This window comes from Physeter macrocephalus, chromosome 20, assembly GCF_002837175.3.
Source record: "Physeter macrocephalus isolate SW-GA chromosome 20, ASM283717v5, whole genome shotgun sequence".
Classification (NCBI taxonomy): domain Eukaryota; kingdom Metazoa; phylum Chordata; class Mammalia; order Artiodactyla; family Physeteridae; genus Physeter; species Physeter macrocephalus.
Genome location: NC_041233.1, coordinates 72,909,963 through 72,926,273, shown reverse-complemented (window position 1 = coordinate 72,926,273; position 16,311 = coordinate 72,909,963). Strand labels below are relative to the sequence as shown.

The following is a 16,311-nucleotide window of genomic DNA, read 5'->3' as shown; positions in this document are numbered from 1 at the left end:
CCCGAGAGGATCCCACGTGCCGCGGATTGGCTGGGCCCGTGAGCCATGGCCGCTGAGCCTGCGGGTCCGGAGCCTGTGCTCCGCAACGGGAGAGGCCCGCGTACCGCAAAAAAAAAAAAAAACCCAAATGAACTTTTTGGCCAACACAATACTTTAAACATGAGTAGTCCGAACATGCCAGTTAAAAGACGAAGATTGTCCAATTGGATAAAAAAGGAGGACCCAATTCTATGTGGTCCATAAGAAACCCACTTTAAATATAAGACAGTTTTCACAGGCTTGCTGAGTGTATTTTTTCCCATTGCCTGAAAAACCTATTTGCTTTGAAAATCCTCACTTCGGAGTTTGTGCCAAAGTCAAGTTCAACTTTTCTCAGGATTTGATGAGCTCCATAATACTGGGGGTCCGAGGTTTTGGCCTCACTCAAATGTTATCTTGTGTGTAATTTACATTGGAGTACTTTGGTATAAACAGTGAAATAACAGATGTGTGGAAGTTAACGTCAATCCACACCCTCGCAGTGCTTAGTTAGCTTATGCAGGACCCTACTCAGGAATTCACACTCCCAGTGTAGACACGTCTTCAAAATATCACCAACAAAATCCGCACAAGAGGGTTTATTCAGATGAGGTTTCTGCCCAAGCCAACGACAAATGTTCTTTCAAGTTAGCAGAAACTTGGGCACTGATGCTAGGAACAGCTCTGTTCTAATACTCAGCCATCAGCCCAACCCCCAAACAGGGTTTTCTGGCTCGGCCTCATGTAGTTGGTAGTTTTCATTTTTATTGTTTTATGGGGGGAAGATGGGAAAGGGAGGAAAACAATTTTTTATAAAATGTCTCCTGGATGCCAGGCCCATTATCAGGTGAGTAAGAACATTCTCATACTTGAAGTTGTGTGAGGTTTTTCTGTAAAGTAACATGGACTAGACATCGAAGACCCAATGAGCCTCAGGCTCTGGCATTTCCTGTCTGAGCTTTTGTCTTTCTGAAGTCTTTGCCTTTGGCTGGGCAAAGCAAAGAGTGTCTTCATTATAGCAGTTGTATGACCCAGTGGTCAAGCATGTAAGTTCTGGAGCCCAATGGCCTGGTTCAAGCCCCAGCACCTCTATTTATGTAGCTGGGAGAGCTTGGTTAAATTACTCTCCCAAGGCCTCGGTTTCCTAATTTGTAAATGGGCATCATAAGAGTATTCAACCCTTTCTAGGTGGCTGAGAGGGATAATGTGAGATAATCCACATAAAGTCTCTATCAATGCATTCCTGGCATAAACTCTATTGGACGATAAATGGGACTTGATTCTTTTCCATTATTTACTAGTTTTCCAAAAAATGTATTAGTTCTCTAGACTCCTCCAAAGGTGCCTGATGGGGAATTCCCCGGCAGTCCAGTGGTTAGGACGCCACGCTTTCACTGCTGAGGCCGTGGGTTCGGTCCCTGGTTGGGGAACTAACATCCCACAAGCCGCGCGGCTGGAAAAAAAAGACTGATGACGTTTTTCTTTAAAAAAAAAAAATTATTGAATATTATTTTAAACTCCTGGATTTCAACATGTTTGATTGTTTTAGTCTATCATTCTTCCTAATATTCCAGTTGTCCCCTATTTGGCCACTGGGAACTCCTTCAAATTGCTCTTGAGTACTTTGAGACACAACCCTAGCAGTCTTTGATAAATTCCTTGTTTTCTGGGACAACAAGATACTCCAGGTTTCTCTTGTGCATTTTCTCCCCCAGCCTTGGAGTCGGTCATTTCACCAGGAGCCCTGGGTCCTTTTAGTGGGAAACGGTATTTGGAGGCCGCAGTCTGGGTCCCACAGGACTCCCTGCTGTGGTCAAACCCAAGTTTGTGTGCCTGACACACAGTGAGGCCAAACAACCAATAAGTCAGAGTCTGGGACAGAAAGGTTTACTTCGGGGCCAAGCAAAGAGAACAGGCGGCTGGCGCTCAAAAAAGCCAAATTCCCTCTTGGCTTTTAGGGAAGACATTTTAAAGGCAAAATTTGGGGTGAGGGCTACAGGGCTTGTGACTGTCCTCTGATTGGTTGGTGGTAACAGGGTGATGTCCCCGGAATCTCAACCTTCTGGTTCCTACCAGTCTGGGGTCTGCGTGCTTGTGGTCAGCGTGTAGTCACCATCCTCCCCCTGGGTGGGTGTCTTAGTTTCTGTTCTAGATTGTTATCTACACCCCTTCAGGGGAACCCAAAGTCCTGTGACTCTGTCCTATTAACTGCCTGAGCTGCTCTCTGGAACCTGGGGAAGGCCTAGGAGACTAAAACCTTTTTTCTGCAAACAGGGGACATGGAGGGGCTTTTGTAGCTGGGAGGGCCCCATGGGGTCCTGTTCAGTTTCAAAGTCACTTAGGAGCGTTCTCTGTGTGATTACGCCACCAACTGCGTACCCAGGTAGGTTTGTTTTGTCTTTTGATTTTTAGGGAATGCTTTTAAAGATATTAGTTTTGTTTTATAATCATTTAAAGCGTTCACAGGTGACAGTGTTGAATTTTACCTGAGCCCCTGGGTTCTTGCAAAACAGTGACTTTAAAGAAATACCCCTCACCCTTTTGAGTTCCGAAAAAAAACCCAGCTCACTGCAAAGAACCTTCCTTTCCATATGACTTGGATAAGACCCATGGATGTCCCCCTCCTTTGCCTAGGACAAGGCCAGATACAGACCCTCCAAATTCCCACCCTTTGCCTCCTAAATGAAGAGCTGAACTGTCAGTCCTCACTGGCCCATCGGAACAAAATGCTTGTCAACCCAGCTTTGCTTACGTTTCTCTCCTTCCTCCAGATCCTGAACTGTGTCCCACCCTCAGCCTGAGCCAGCACACAGCCCCTTGGACAATACGCTGGCCTCTAAAGCGTTCTCTTCTGGAAAGAACGAGGGTGGGGAAATAGGATGAGAGGCGGCTTGTTTACTCTCCTCCAGAACGAAAACCCCTGAGCCCTTGCAGATCTTAGGGTCAAAGCGGCCTCTCTTCTGCGATATTCTCCGTCCCCCTGTTGGCAATAACCCCTTCTTTCCTCCTTTGCAAGAATCCTTTTGAATACAAATCTCCCCTAAGTTCAGATTTATTTTGTATTTGACCCGTAGCTTTCAAAGTCAAATCTACAAGACAGGCACATTCAGAGAAGTCTGGCTTTTATATCTGTTTCCCCACCCCACTTCCCTGTTGGCTACTTCTCCCTCTAGGTAATATTTTCTCTTTTAGTGTTTGGCTTATCCTTTCATTTTTAAAAATATAAGGCAACACGACCACATGTTACACCCTCACTCTCGTTTTTGAGGAACGAGGGCAGCCAACCACACTCTCCTTCTCCCATTCATAGGTATGAACCTCACCCACGTGCACCCTCCACCATCTCAGCTTAACAAGCTGTCCACGGGGAGACCGTGGGCTTCAACGAGATTTTAAAGAGATGAAGGCACTTTGTAAATCAGTGTCCTGCAAACTTGAGTGTGCCCCCGAATCACCTGGAGGGCCTTTTACCAGGCCCCACCCAGAGTTTCCGATTCAGTGGGCCTGGGGTCGGGGTTAGGATTTGCACGAACTCCCAGGGAGGCTCCTGCTGTTGGCCGGGGACCAGACATTGAGAACCACTAGGCTGAGCCCCTCGGAGGGCAGGGCAGACATACCCGAGTATTCCTAGACATCTATACCTCTGAATGCAGGGCCTGAAGGCGACAGCAGTGGGAATGTAGGCCCTGGCTTGGCCACAGACCTTGGCCTGACTTCCCAGTTTGAGGTTCTCTCCTCGAAGATAGCCCGTGGACCAGCAGCTGTGGCTCCAGGGAGCTTGTTAGGAATGCAGACCCTGACCCAGGCCTAGTGAATCAGAGCCTGTAGTTTACAAAGCTCCAGGTGAGGCTATGCTCCTTAAGTGTGGGGGGCGCGGGGCTGAGTGTCCATACCCCCTGGTGTATCTACGGGGGTGGGGGACTGATGCCCCCTGGAATACAAGCTGGAGAGGCAGGGGCTTTACCTGATTTATGGCTGGGAGGGGGGGGCACTCACCCTCGAGCCAAGTGAACGGCCTCCTTCCTATGGTTCCCCCCACCCCGTCTCCCCCGACAGCCAACCCGGCCTGGCAGTGCTTGGCTTGAGGGACAGCTGGCCAAAGTGGTGCCAGGAGCCCTGACCTGCTGCAGCTTGAGGGCCCGTCCCCGAGGGTCCCTTGTTTCCTTTCTCTTCGCAGTCTCCAGGGGTGGCAGGTAGATCCCACCACCCGATAAGGCCCCCTCCCAGAGGGATAGCGGCCTGAGGCTCCTTGGTGCCCTGGGGGTGCTTGCTCTGAGACTCGCTGAAAACAAATCAGTTGGAGGCCGTTTCGGCCCCCACTTACCATGTCTAGGGCCGTCCCGTCCGGAGTGAGAGGAGGTCAGGGAGGGGCCGTCTGCCCCCGGCCGCCCCTTCGGCCTGGGAAGGGCCCAGCGGCGTCAGGGTCGGGCGGCCCGTGTGCGGGGCGGAGCCTCTGTCGGCCTGGGGCGCCGGCTCAGGCGGGGGAGGTTCCCGGAACCGTGGGAGAAGGTCCCAGAGAAAGCTCTGGGGCCACCGAGGTAACAGCCCCTGTGAGGAGGGTGCTCCCCGCCCCTGGGATGGGACCCCTGTCCGGAGGCTCAGAGCACCCCTCCCAGCCCTCCTTTTTCTCCAGGAGCAGTCCCCGTCGGGCCCTCGGCCAACCGGGTCCCCTCGCCATCCCCACTGCTCACCAGCCCCCCTCTCTCGAGCCTCTCAGTAAGCAGAATCCTCCTCAGTCCTCCTCCATCATGAGGAAAGACCCCTGCTCCGGGAGCCATGGGGCGACGCAATTCCAGTTCCTACCTTCCCTGTGAGGCGGGCGGCCCGAGCCTCGACTCCCAGCGCAGGGCCTCCCTCGCCAGGGGCCGGACTGCCGCCAGCTCCCGGGCAGGGCCCAGGGGCCGACGTGTGTGGGTCTAGGACCCCTGCCCTGTCCTGAGGTCAAGGCTCAAAGGGGGTCCAAAGACAGCCAGGGCGACAGTGTCCTCCATGGCAAAGGCCTCTGTGCTGGGCATCACACGTGTCCCCCGGAATCTTCCGGGAGAACCCGCACTCCAGCTGGTGTCACCCCATTGTACGCACGAAGCCACTGAGGCTCAGGGTGCAGTCGACTGACTGTCACTAAGGGGCTGTTTGAGCCCAGAGCCCTGCTCACTGTTCCACTAAGCCAAGCAGGTGAAGGGGGACTGGCGGGGTCTCGGGTCCTAGACTGGGACTCCAGGACCTGAGGCCGTCCTGCTGCGCTGGTGAGCAGTGCTAACGTGTGGCTCCGTGAAGGCTGAACAGCCAGAAGAGGCCGTCTCTGTGAAGCCCACATCCGAGCTACGGCCTCTGTCAGGTAAGACCTGCCAGGTGGAGGTGCCCCATCTGATCTGGGTGCCAGCACCCACTCAGGCCCTCTCACCCCACTCCTGCATGGTGCCATGTGGCAGGAACACTTCTGGAGCCATCTGCTGGGTCTGGGATCAGAAGCCGATCAACCTGGAAAGGGCTCCGGTGGTCTCCTTAGACCCTGCCTCCTGGAGGTGGGCCAGGGCAGGTCGGGTGGTCAGCATGGGGGCCAGCACTGGGTGGGGCTGAACCGTCCACCTGAGGAAAGGTTAACTCAAAGACTGAAGCGGCACGTCCTGGCATCTTGGGGGCAGCTGGCATTGGCAGAAGAAATAGAACAGCTCAGCAGGAGGGAAGAAAGGCAGCCGTATTTTCATTAAGGAATTTATTTCTCTTAAAAAAACAACAACAGTGGTTCGATCTAGATACAGCAGCACTGTGACATATTCGAGGGAACATACAAAGGTTCAAGAGCAGCAGGAGAACAAAAGCCGTTATCTTCAGGAATGACCTCCAAAATGGAACTATTTTTATGCATCAATGTTAAAATTTCCCTGAAAAAGAAATAGAAACCTTTGGATACTAGAAGGATTATTATTTTGACACTAATTATTTTAACAGCCACTAAGCTCTTCTCATTGAGAACACTTGCTTTTGATCTATTACAAAAATGACTTAGTGATGGACCAGGGAAAGACATCTAGATTCTTCTTTGGGGGCGTGTCTTTCCCTCCTAAGGAGAGCTAGTGTTTCAGAGGTTTTAGCCACTGTCCACAGCACAAGCCTTTAAAGTTAGACCAGACGAGGTACCTGCACCTGAGCAGGGTCTGACCCCTACACGTTGGAGCTTCAAAAGCTGGGCTGGTTGGTCCTAAAAGTAGGTACAGAAGGTGCCTAGGGGGACGAGGTGTCACCATCGTGGTCTGTTGTGATCAGAAAGCGAGCTCTCTGCCGTTCATGACTCAGTTCTGCGCTTGGAAATGCACAAAGATTTCACACTCTTTCCATACAAAGCCTAAAAAGTTAGGATGTCCTACCTCAGACTGTGGAGCTAGAGAACAGGAGACAACCAGAGGGGTTGCCCTCGGATACGCAAGCACACAGCAGCCCCAGAGGAGAGCTGGGTGTCATCCCGACTGGCGTTTCCTCTTCACCTCGGGGGACTTTTGGTGGTCCGCAAGGCCGCTGTCCCCTTTGGCAAGGCCTGGGCTACCAGGCTCAAGGAGGCTGCAGTGCTCCCTCTGTATTGAGGTCTGGGTCAGCAGTTTGCATGAGAAAGTTGGTGGGAAAATTTTGGGGGAAAGGACAGGGGTGTAGAAGGGTGAGGAGGAGCTTCCACGGAGGGCTGGGCTCCTTGACCCCTGGCCTCTCGGAGGCCAGGCCCTCAGCATCACCAAGGATTGCTAGGTTCAAGGGCAGGCAGCCGCATCTCACTTGTGCTTTCAATGCCGAGGCCACGTCCACATACGTGTCCCCAGAACTCACTGCCATTTGCCCCCGTGGGCTGCCTGAGAAGCGTGCATACCCCAGGCCACACCGCTTCCTTCCGTGCAGCATGGCCTCCAAGACTGAGCGCTCGCCTTTGTTAAGAGCAGTGCATTTCGGGAAACAAGCCCTCCTGGGGCGGCTCAAGACAGAGCAACCCTTAGCTACTGTGCAAGTCAGCCGCCCTCGCAAGAAGCCTTGTGGTTTAAAGAGTGATGTTCCCGGCCTAGAAAGATCAGAGGATGAGTTGATGTGGGAGGTGGTGCCATCCTCCGTGAAGGTGGGGCTGGGTCTTTGTGATCTTGTGGGTGATAATCATGGGAGCCGCCCAGGGGGCTTGAGAAACACTCACAGGTCATGGTGATCACGGCAGAGACCACCCCCGTCCCACTGGGGACAGCGGCTTGGCTCCTGAAAAGGGGAAGCAGAGGTGCTTCTGCAAGACCCTGCGTCTCACCTCAAAGGCACGAAGTCAGAGAAGGTCCGGTGAGAAAAACGTCATGCCTGGGGGAAGAAAGTCTCTTCCGTGAAGAGCTCAAATGCAGTAAAAAGATTTAAATCCACTTGCTGCCCAAATATGCCTCCTCCTGGACAGGTAGATGGTGGGAAGGTTTTTTGGGTTTTTTTTTAGTTAAAAAAATCTTTTTAAAAATGCAGCCATAGAAAACAAGCTGGAGTAGAGGTTGGCGGCGGGGCGGGGCGGGGGGGTCCAGGGACAGGACCTGTGGCAACTTGGGACCCAGAGGGAAGGGGGCTGGCTTTCAGGCACTGTTCTAAATGAAGACGCCCCTTCTCTGTACAAAGCACTGGACTGAAAGGAAGAGGAGGATTGCAAACGCCAGTGACTCTGACCCTGTACACTTTGGGGCGCTCAGGGGACAGGTGGCGAGGGTGAAGGAAGACTCCCGTTATCCTAAGAGGCACGCAAAGTTCTGTGCTTTAGCCTCGTGCTCTCACGATGTAGAAACACACTGAGCAGATTTATGTTTTCTTTCTTGCTTCTTGAGGATTCTCTACCGCAAACGGACGGTGTGTTGGCTTTGAGGTGTAAAGAGACTGGCTGCTCCACACCAGTCCGTTTGGAATGGTATGAGTTGCTGTGAATCGGGCAAAATGAACGAAATTTCTGGACAGGAGGGTGGTGGCGTGGACTACTGACTGTCCCAGGAAGATGACGGTCCTTCTTTTCATTGAGAAGGGTCAGTAAGAGCTTGAGGATCTTGAAATACTGGTCAAAGAGCTTTCCACTTCCTCAGCAAAAACTGAATACGGCTGTTTGTATTAATCTTGTACTCAGCTCAAGAAAGGTAACGGAAGCAGCCTCGGAGACAAGAGCTGGTCTTGAAGAAAATAATACTGCACATTAAAGGGATCTAAGGGAGCCCCAACTGTTTCTTTTCTTCTCTTTGCTTGTAAAATGACCTCAGAATGGTCAGTTGCAACGGTCAGGCCCCTGTCTAGCCTCAGGACCCGATGGCAAAGTTTAGGGAAGGAGCATGGAAATTGGGACACCAGGCTGACACGCTGGCTTCTCTCTCCTCCCTAAAACCTCAGGCTCCAAAGTTGCCTGGTCATCTAGAGAAATAAGTTTGGGAGGATCACATCAAAAGCCCCCCCGATGGCCCAAGGCAGTGGTTCTCACACTCCAGGGTGCATCAGAATGGCCTGGCGAGCTTTTTAAAGATACAGATTCCTGGGCCCTACTCCCAGGGAATCCCATTCCGTAGGTTTGGGGTGGAACCCAGAATCTGTATTTTCACCGGAGATGCTGCTGCAGGAAGTGCAGGGCCCATGCCGGGAGAAACCCCGGCAGCTGCCCGGTGGCTGAGACCAGGTCTGACTGAGGATGACGTGGCAGGCAGGGGAGCAGGGAATTGACCGTTCACCCTGTCCCGGAGGGGAGGCAAAGACAGATTTGCTCCCTGTCACCTTGTGAAGGCAGCAGGGGGAGGCTGGCCGCTCGCTGGGGCTGGACAGCCCTGCTCAAAGGGCCTGGGGGCTGCCTTTAGAGACCCTGGTCTGGCAAAGCCACCAAGTTCTCCTGGGGCCACTTGTGCCTGGAGCTCTGAGATGCCCGATGAGAGCTCGCCTCTGCTTCACCTCTCCCAGAAGGGACAGTGAGTTTTTCTTGAGCTTCTGTGGGTGGCCCGGCCTCTCCCATTTGCTTGGAGAGCCAACCTCATGCATCCATGCCACCTGAGCCAATGAATCTGCGGGACCCCAGGAAGCTCTCAAGGCCCTATGACCCCGTAATCACTCAACGGACATGCCCAGAGATCCTGGGAGAGCCACCTTCTCCTCTACAAGCCCAAGACCTCCGCTCCCTGATGCTTCTGTGGGCCGTAAGCGTTTGGGACTCTTGGGGTTCCATGACTACTCTTTATCGTTGCTTTGTGTCTCTTAAAACTAGAATAAATGCAAGCCTCTTGAAAACATACTGGCTTTAGCAGTCAGAACCGACTCAGGAAGAAAGAGGCCTAGACACGCTTGGGCTGAAGACCCTCAGCTCCACGTACCGGCCGCCTTCCAGAAGGAAGAGGAGGCCGAGGCCAAAGCAACAGTGGCATCGTGTGCCCCCAAAGGAAAAGTGCACATCTTGACGGAGCTGGGCCCAGGCAACTCCATGGACCCCAACGGAAGACATCCTGGCTGGGCGTGAAGTCCCAGTGGGTCTTTGAGCATTTAATTCAGATTGTTACAAGCCAACAGAACGGCGATACCAATGCGAGGGAGGGAAAGGTTATAGAGATGGATACAATCAATCCTTTAAAGGTGAAATGGGAATCATTTTCTACATTTAATAAAAACATTTTCTCATTTGAGGCTCTGGAAGTCTTGAGTCACATTTTTTTTTTTTTTTAACACCCTTCCCCGCCCACCACCCCTCTAAAATGTCTTAAAACACATGGCTTAACAGTGGCTGCACAGAAAATATACACCCTCAAAGTCTGACTTTCATTTAAATACAAATATACAAAATGTAAACTGAAACAATAGAGAAATTTACAAAACTTTTCTTTAAAAATAATAAAGACAAAATTCAGTTCTAGTTATGACGCTGTTAAAATACGTGCAAGTTGTATCCAATTGGATTTCTATTGCAATGTTCGACAGAGACACAGCCAATCCACCTTGGCTTGAGGGCCGCCTCCGAACACAGACCTGAGTGGAAATCTCTTTGAGGAACCTGGAGGCTCCCCATCTCGGGGCTGGACGGCCTCCTTCCCCGGCTCCTGGAGGGCTCCCCCGCCCGCCCGCCAGGGCGGAAGCTCCACCGGTCACAAGTCCGCTTCTAAGGAGAAGGGTCTAGGCTGGTCCCACCGTGGACTTCAGGCCAGAGCTGCAGCTAGCTGCTTCCGGTAGAGTTTGAACTGACATGGTTTGAATTTATGTGATGGTTAAAACTGGTCTTGGAACTGGCTGAACTCTTGGAATTGTTCTGATGCTGGGAGGGGGGTGAGCAGGGAGGAGAGAAAGAGGGAGAGAGAAGGTCAGTCATCGCAGAGTCGAGCCCCGGGGACCTTGCATGACGGGGGCCTCTGAGTCTGAACTGGAGAGGAGCTCAGCTGACCAGCTCCCCGTCTTGCTTTCTGTTGTCCCCCTGCAGACCCAGGTCCGGAGGCCACCCCTTGGGGCAGAGGGCTTTACCTGATTAACAGACAGCCAAGGCAGAGAGGAGGTGGTCCCTCCTATAATATCTATCTACATGGTTAGGCCTGCAGGCCCAGAGTTAGGCTGCCGGGTTCGAATCCTAAATCTGTCACTTCTTAGCTGAGTGACCTCGAGAAAGTGTCTGACTCCCTCGGTTGCCTGGCCTGTGATGTGGGTTAGGAGCCACTTCTGCGCAGGGCTGTTGGGAGAAGGAAACAAGGCTGTGTGTGCAAAGGGCTCTAGCAGGTGCCCGGCTTAGGAACCACGAGCTGCTCGCCCTCAGTATCCCTGGCACCCTCTTGGCACCCCCGTGGGCGCGGGCCCCTCACGTTGCAGAAGAGAGCCGGCGTGTCTGCTCCCCTGGTGGCAGTCGTGGTGCCAGGCACTGTGCTGAGGTCACCGTCCTCCACCTCACTCACCCTGGGCAGCATTTCCATCCTGATTTTTCAGGTGGGCAAACAGAGGCTGGGGTGGTGGTGGGGTTCAATACGCTGCCACCCAACCGAGAGGGGTCAGGGCTGGATTTGAACCTGGGCCGTGAGCTTCCACAGCAAACGCTTGTCCCAGGATCCCAGGCCATCCTGGGGGGCTCGGCCACTTCGGGGATGGAGGTCATTTCTTTCTGGAACTTCAATTTTACTTGATGGAAGCATTTGAAAATTATATTTTTATAGTAGATGGATATGAGTATATTATGGAATAGGAGGTGAAACTCACATGAAGTTTTTCGATAAAACCGCAAACTCAGGCCTCAGTCTGCACTTTCTCTCAGTGTGCCTGATCCGTGCTGCCCGCCCTGTTATCCCAGATCCTCCGCAAGGGCTCACTGGCTGTGTGACCTTGAACAAGTTCCTTAACTCCTCTCAGCCTCAGTTTCCTCATCTGTGAAATGGGCTAATGGGAGCACATCCTGGGCTCACACTTCACTAAGATGCCCCAAAGGAGGGATGCAGTTTTGCTTGCTGATGCATCTTACCTGTCCTCAGGTAACAGTCTAGCATGGAGTAGGTGCTCAATACATATTGGTAGAATGAATAGTTGAATGAAGGCCTGGGGTTTTGTGAAGATTAAATAAGAGACGCCTTCAAAAAGTGCCCAGCACAGCACCTGGCCCACAGCGGAGTGCCACGAACAGCCACCTCTTCCCTGTTATCTAAGCAGGAGGGAGCTGGGATGCCCGGGGCCTGGGTACAGAGCTGCTGCTCCCTTGGGGGGAGGAGGAAAGTAAGGAACCAGGGGACTCCCAGGCCTCAGGATGGGGCCCTGCCTTCTTGAAGGGCCAGGCCAGGAGGCGGCGCTATTGTGGCCATCTTCTTGGTGGCAGGGATGAGGTTCGGGGTCTCTCACTCTAGAAAGCCTCCTGGGCCCTTCCTGGGACATTTCTCCCATGTTGCCCACAGCAACCCTTGATCCAGGGACAGGCTCTGAGGGAAGAATACCTTTTCCTGAGGGCCAAAGTCTCCTCTGGCTGCCAGCTGCAGGGCACAGCATCAAACTACGGGAGCCCCACGTCGGGAGCCATGAGGTTCTTGGGGGATCACCTCTCCAGCACCAGCTCCCCCGTTCTTTGTCAAATCTTTACCTACATAACTCGCGTCGTCTTTACAATGGCTCTCGACCAGGGGCGTTTTGTCCCCAGGGCCATTAGGCAGCATCTGGAGACATTTCTGATTGACACACGGGAGTGGGTGCTACTGCCATCTACTGGGTGGAGGCCAGGGACGCTGCTAAGTACCCTCAACGCGTAAGTCCCCGCGACAATGAATTAACCCAAAGCATCAACAGCGCCGAGGCTGAGGAACCCCGGTGACCGGTTAACTCTGGGCTGGCCCTGCCCCTTCCGCTCTGGGGACGCCATCAGCCAGTGGCTCTCAAGGCACTTCAGACAGGCTGCCCGTCCCTTCCAGGCTGCTGCTGCCCCCGGTCTCCCCAGCCTGCAAGTTGGTCTCAGTTGTCTGGAAGGCTCAGAGCTGGGGGTTCCCAGAGCTGAGGCCAGGACAGCAGGGTTGAGGTGGGAGTGAGGGTCTCACCTGACGCTTGAAGAGCCTCTGGAGCAGCCCTCTCTTTGGCGGTTCCGGAGGGTGGCCTCTGTTCAGGTCCGGTGAGAGGGTACCGTTAGGTCCAAACACATTCAGTTCCTTAAAGCACTCCGTTTCGATCATCTGGAGAAGCGGTCACAACACGGGTGGTGTCAGGGGCTGCGCTGGTCATCTTGGGCGGACAGGAATCCCAGCAGCCCAGCCCTGGGCGACCCTGCCCCGAGCCCGGTCCTGCCAGGCTCTCTGCCCGCCCTCCATCTCACAGGGCTGAGAGCCAGGCGGCAAGGCCGGCCCACCGCCTCTCCCTGAGGGCCCTGCAAGCCGCCCTCCCCGAGAAGACAGCAGCCTGCCGTGGAGGGCAGCGGCAGGGAAGCGCTCCTCTCCCCGCCTCGGGGGCTCACCCCCAGCTCCCGCTCTACCCCGGCGCTCCGGACCCGCCCCCCTGCAGGGTTGCAGGCCCACGGCCCCATCACTGCCGTCTCAACCAGCTCGTCTCCCAGACACGCTTCTCCAGAGAGCCATCGAGACAGGCCTCCTCTTCCCGCCAGCCAGCTCCTGACCCAGCTCCACACCACGCCCCAGTCTGCCCACAGGGACGCCCACCCAGCTGTCCCTCTTCTGCCCTCGTGGCGCCCTCCCCGCAGGGTGAAGCTGAGGGCCCCGCCGTGCTCACCTCGCTTTGCCAAGGGATGGGTACGGAGCCCGTGGAGAACTTGGAGTAGAAGTCGTCGTCTGTGTGGTCCAGGTTGACGCCCTTCACGGTGGAGAACTGCTCGATGTCCAGCACGTCCTTGCAGTACACGGCCCGGGGCTGGGAGGGCAGGGTGCTGGTCACCAGGAGCCCTGCCTGTGGCTCTGGTGGCCCCCAGCCAGGCCCGGAGGGGTTTGATGGGGAGCAGGCGCGGGGGGGGGTCTCCCAGGGCCACCCCCGCCCCGGGAACCCGGGCTGCCCTTCGCTCAGAGGGGCCAAAGGGCCCCCAGCTGCGGTGACGAGAGCTCAGGGCCCCCTCCTGCCATCGCTGCCCCCCGCAGGATGCAACGGGGGGGATGTCCCAGGAGGACCTCCCTGGCCCTTCTCGCATCGGAGGCCAGTCAGGGGTGGTAGCTCAGCACAGAGGCTCGGCAGCCACACAGACCTGGGCTGGGGTCCCAGCTGTAGTGCTTAGGTGCTTTGTTAAAGTTACATAGCCCCTGGAGGCCTCAGTTTCCTCACCTGCAAAATGGGGCAGTCGAGGCACCAGGCCATGGGGCTGTCGTCAGTGCTGCTATGGCCCCGGCACCGTAACCACAGTGATCTCTTTCATCTCACTCATCCACCAAACATGCTCTGGGGCAGCCGTGCGGGGACTCGCAGAGACAAACCCGGGCCCTGCCCTCTGGGGGTTCGAGGTCAGTGGGGGAGGCCTCCCAGGGGCTCTGGGAGCCTGGGATTCTGGAGATGAGGACTTCATAGAGGTGATGATGCCAGGGTGGGTACAGAGAGACCCCCAGACCGGGCGACACCCTGCTACTGGAAGACGGGGGCCACCCCTTGCCCACAGGTCTCAGCCTCTGACCCGGGGCCCAGCACAGATGTTTAGCGAAGTTGAAGGTCATAAATCAATGCACAGGCTCAGTCTAGGCTGGGGAGGTTACTTACATCTGGAATAAAGGGAGGGTCCAACATCCCGGCTTCTAAGCGCTTGAAATTCATGTTCCTGAAGAAGGGGTGTCTCTTGACCTCTGCTGCCCCTTCCTCCTGGCAGCCCAGCCTCTGCTTTGCATCTTTGGTGAGCAGCTGTGACAGGAGAGCCCCATGAGGACTTGCCTGGGGGGCCTTTCCTCCTGCCCAGAGGCCAGAGGCGCAGAGGGGCTTCGGAGAGCTTGTGTTCACCTCCCTTTCACACGAGTGTCCCTGAGCCCTCCCGAACATCCCTCCTCTCTCCTCCGCAGTGCCTGCGCCACCCCAGGTACCCAGCGGACACTGCCTGCTCAGGCCTCGATTCAGGGTCGCCTCCTGAGCCACAGTGTGCTTTGTGGTCCCATGTTCCCAGCACGCTCAGATGCCTGGAACCCCCAGGAGAGCAGGAATCCTGTCTGTTTCTCCAACGACTACACATCGGTGCCTGGTGAGTACCCAGCATGCACTAATGTTTGTTGAACTGGTGTTAACTCTTCTGCCCCAGGCAAGCTACAAAGGGCAAGACTGGTCAGTAGCTTCTTTCATTCATTTACTCAGTTCAGAAGTACATTGTGGACTTGTACCCAGTAGGTGCCGAGAGAGGATGCTAAGGGTCTGGCCTCAGAAAATTCACGTTCAGAGGACCCATCAAGGCAATGCAGATATGACACCATGGTGGCAGAGGAACAAGAACTGGCTGCCAGCTGAGGCATCGGGAGGTGTCCTGGGGAAGGGGCGTCTGAGACAGGCTTTCAAAGGTGGGAGCAGGCATCGGAGGGACCTGTGGCGTCATGAGCAGGGCGGCAGGGACACTCAGGGCGTGTTTGGGGAACACCTGCCTTTGGGTCTGAGAGAAGGAGGAGGGAGATGGGTCAGGGGGAGGGGACTGGTTGGGGAGAGTGACGGAGGGTCCTGAAGGCCAGGTCCAGAGGTAGGATTTTTTTTTTTCCAAACCCCACATTTGTCTATTTATTTATTTTTGCTGTGTTGGGTCTTCGTTTCTGTGCGAGGGCTTTCTCCAGTTGCGGCGAGCGGGGGCCACTCTTCACCGCGGTGCGCGGGCCTCTCACTATCGCGGCCTCTCTTGTTGCGGAGCACGGGCTCCGGACGCGCAGGCTCAGTAGTTGTGGCTCACGGGCCTAGTTGCTCCGCGGCATGTGGGATCCTCCCAGACCAGGGCTCGAACCCATGTCCCCTGCCTTAGCAGGCAGACTCTCAACCACTGTGCCACCAGGGAAGCCCCAGAGGTAGGATTTTAATACAGATGTAGTGGGGAGACAAGGATGGTTGGGCTAGAGGAGTGTCCTCATCACAGCCAAAGGGCAGGATGGTTAATAGGAGAGGAAGGGGCTGCCGGAGCAGAGACAGCTGGACGGGAGGAAGGAATGAATGAAAGAGAGGAAGGGGGGAAGGGGAGGGGCAGGCCTCGGCTGAAGATGGGGCAGGGCCGCCACGTGGCCGCAGGGTATCAGTCCCTCCCTGCAGTCCCAGCGTCCCCGCCCCACTGAGCACTGCACCATGCACGCAGCTGGACTCTACTAAGTGCACTCTTTGAGACTAAAATCAAAGTGGGCGGTCTGTACCGTGGAGGGAGTCCAGCCCTTTCCTTTACCGATACCCTGGCGCTCTCTGCATGTGCTCATGTGATGCACATTTACGGCTGCCCTGAGAGCCAGCGGGCAGGCGGCCTCCTGGGGCCCAGAGTCTGGACGGGAGGCTTGCTGGGACTGCCCCGCCAAACACTAAGGAATGAAAGGTGGCAGTGGGGCAAGCACCAGGTCGCAGCCTTGAAGGGACTAAGCCATGACACAGCCACTCACAATGTCACCCTTTGGTCCACCGACCACCCAAGGGTGTTCTGCCCGGTGGGCTGGCGGCTCGGAGCCTCAGCTGCTCTTCTCCTGGGGCTTTGCTCTGCTCTGAGTAATCCCAAGAGGCCGCAGACCCCAAAGCCTGCAGGGGCTGGCCAGACAGATGGCACAAATGAGAGCAATAAGGTGAGGGGTGGGCTGGGCTGGGTGGGCTGTGCCAGGACGCCCGTCAGCTCCTGCCAGGCAGGGATGCTGGCCGGTGTTCAGGGCTTCTGCTTTCTTCGAGAAGCCAGAAAATCCAGGTTTTTATGTGAAT

At 55.1% G+C, this 16,311-nt stretch overlaps 1 protein-coding gene across 1 annotated transcript; it reads right to left on the bottom strand.

Annotated features, from left to right (window-relative positions):
* Positions 1–5,719: 5,719 nt before the first annotated feature.
* On the bottom strand, positions 5,720–16,016 carry GRK5 (G protein-coupled receptor kinase 5). The gene is made up of 4 exons (XM_028482050.2): positions 14,164–16,016; positions 13,198–13,335; positions 12,516–12,647; positions 5,720–10,279 (listed from the first exon to the last, which is right to left on the bottom strand). Exons 1-4 carry the CDS (start codon positions 14,434–14,436, stop codon positions 10,181–10,183), a joined length of 642 nt encoding a protein of 213 aa, XP_028337851.1. The 5' UTR covers positions 14,437–16,016; the 3' UTR covers positions 5,720–10,180.
* Between the last annotated feature and the right edge of the window lie 295 nt (positions 16,017–16,311).

Coding starts and splice junctions, on each gene's coding strand:
- GRK5 (XM_028482050.2), bottom strand. CDS start 14,436: ATGTTCGGGAGGGCTCAGGGACACTCGTGTGAAAGGGAGGTGAACACA. Junction 13,336..14,163: donor ACCCTCCCTTTATTCCAGAT/GTAAGTAACCTC, acceptor CTGCCCTCCCAG/CCCCGGGCCGTGTACTGCAA. Junction 10,280..12,515: donor AGAGGCTCTTCAAGCGTCAG/GTGAGACCCTCA, acceptor CCCCCCTCCCAG/CATCAGAACAATTCCAAGAG.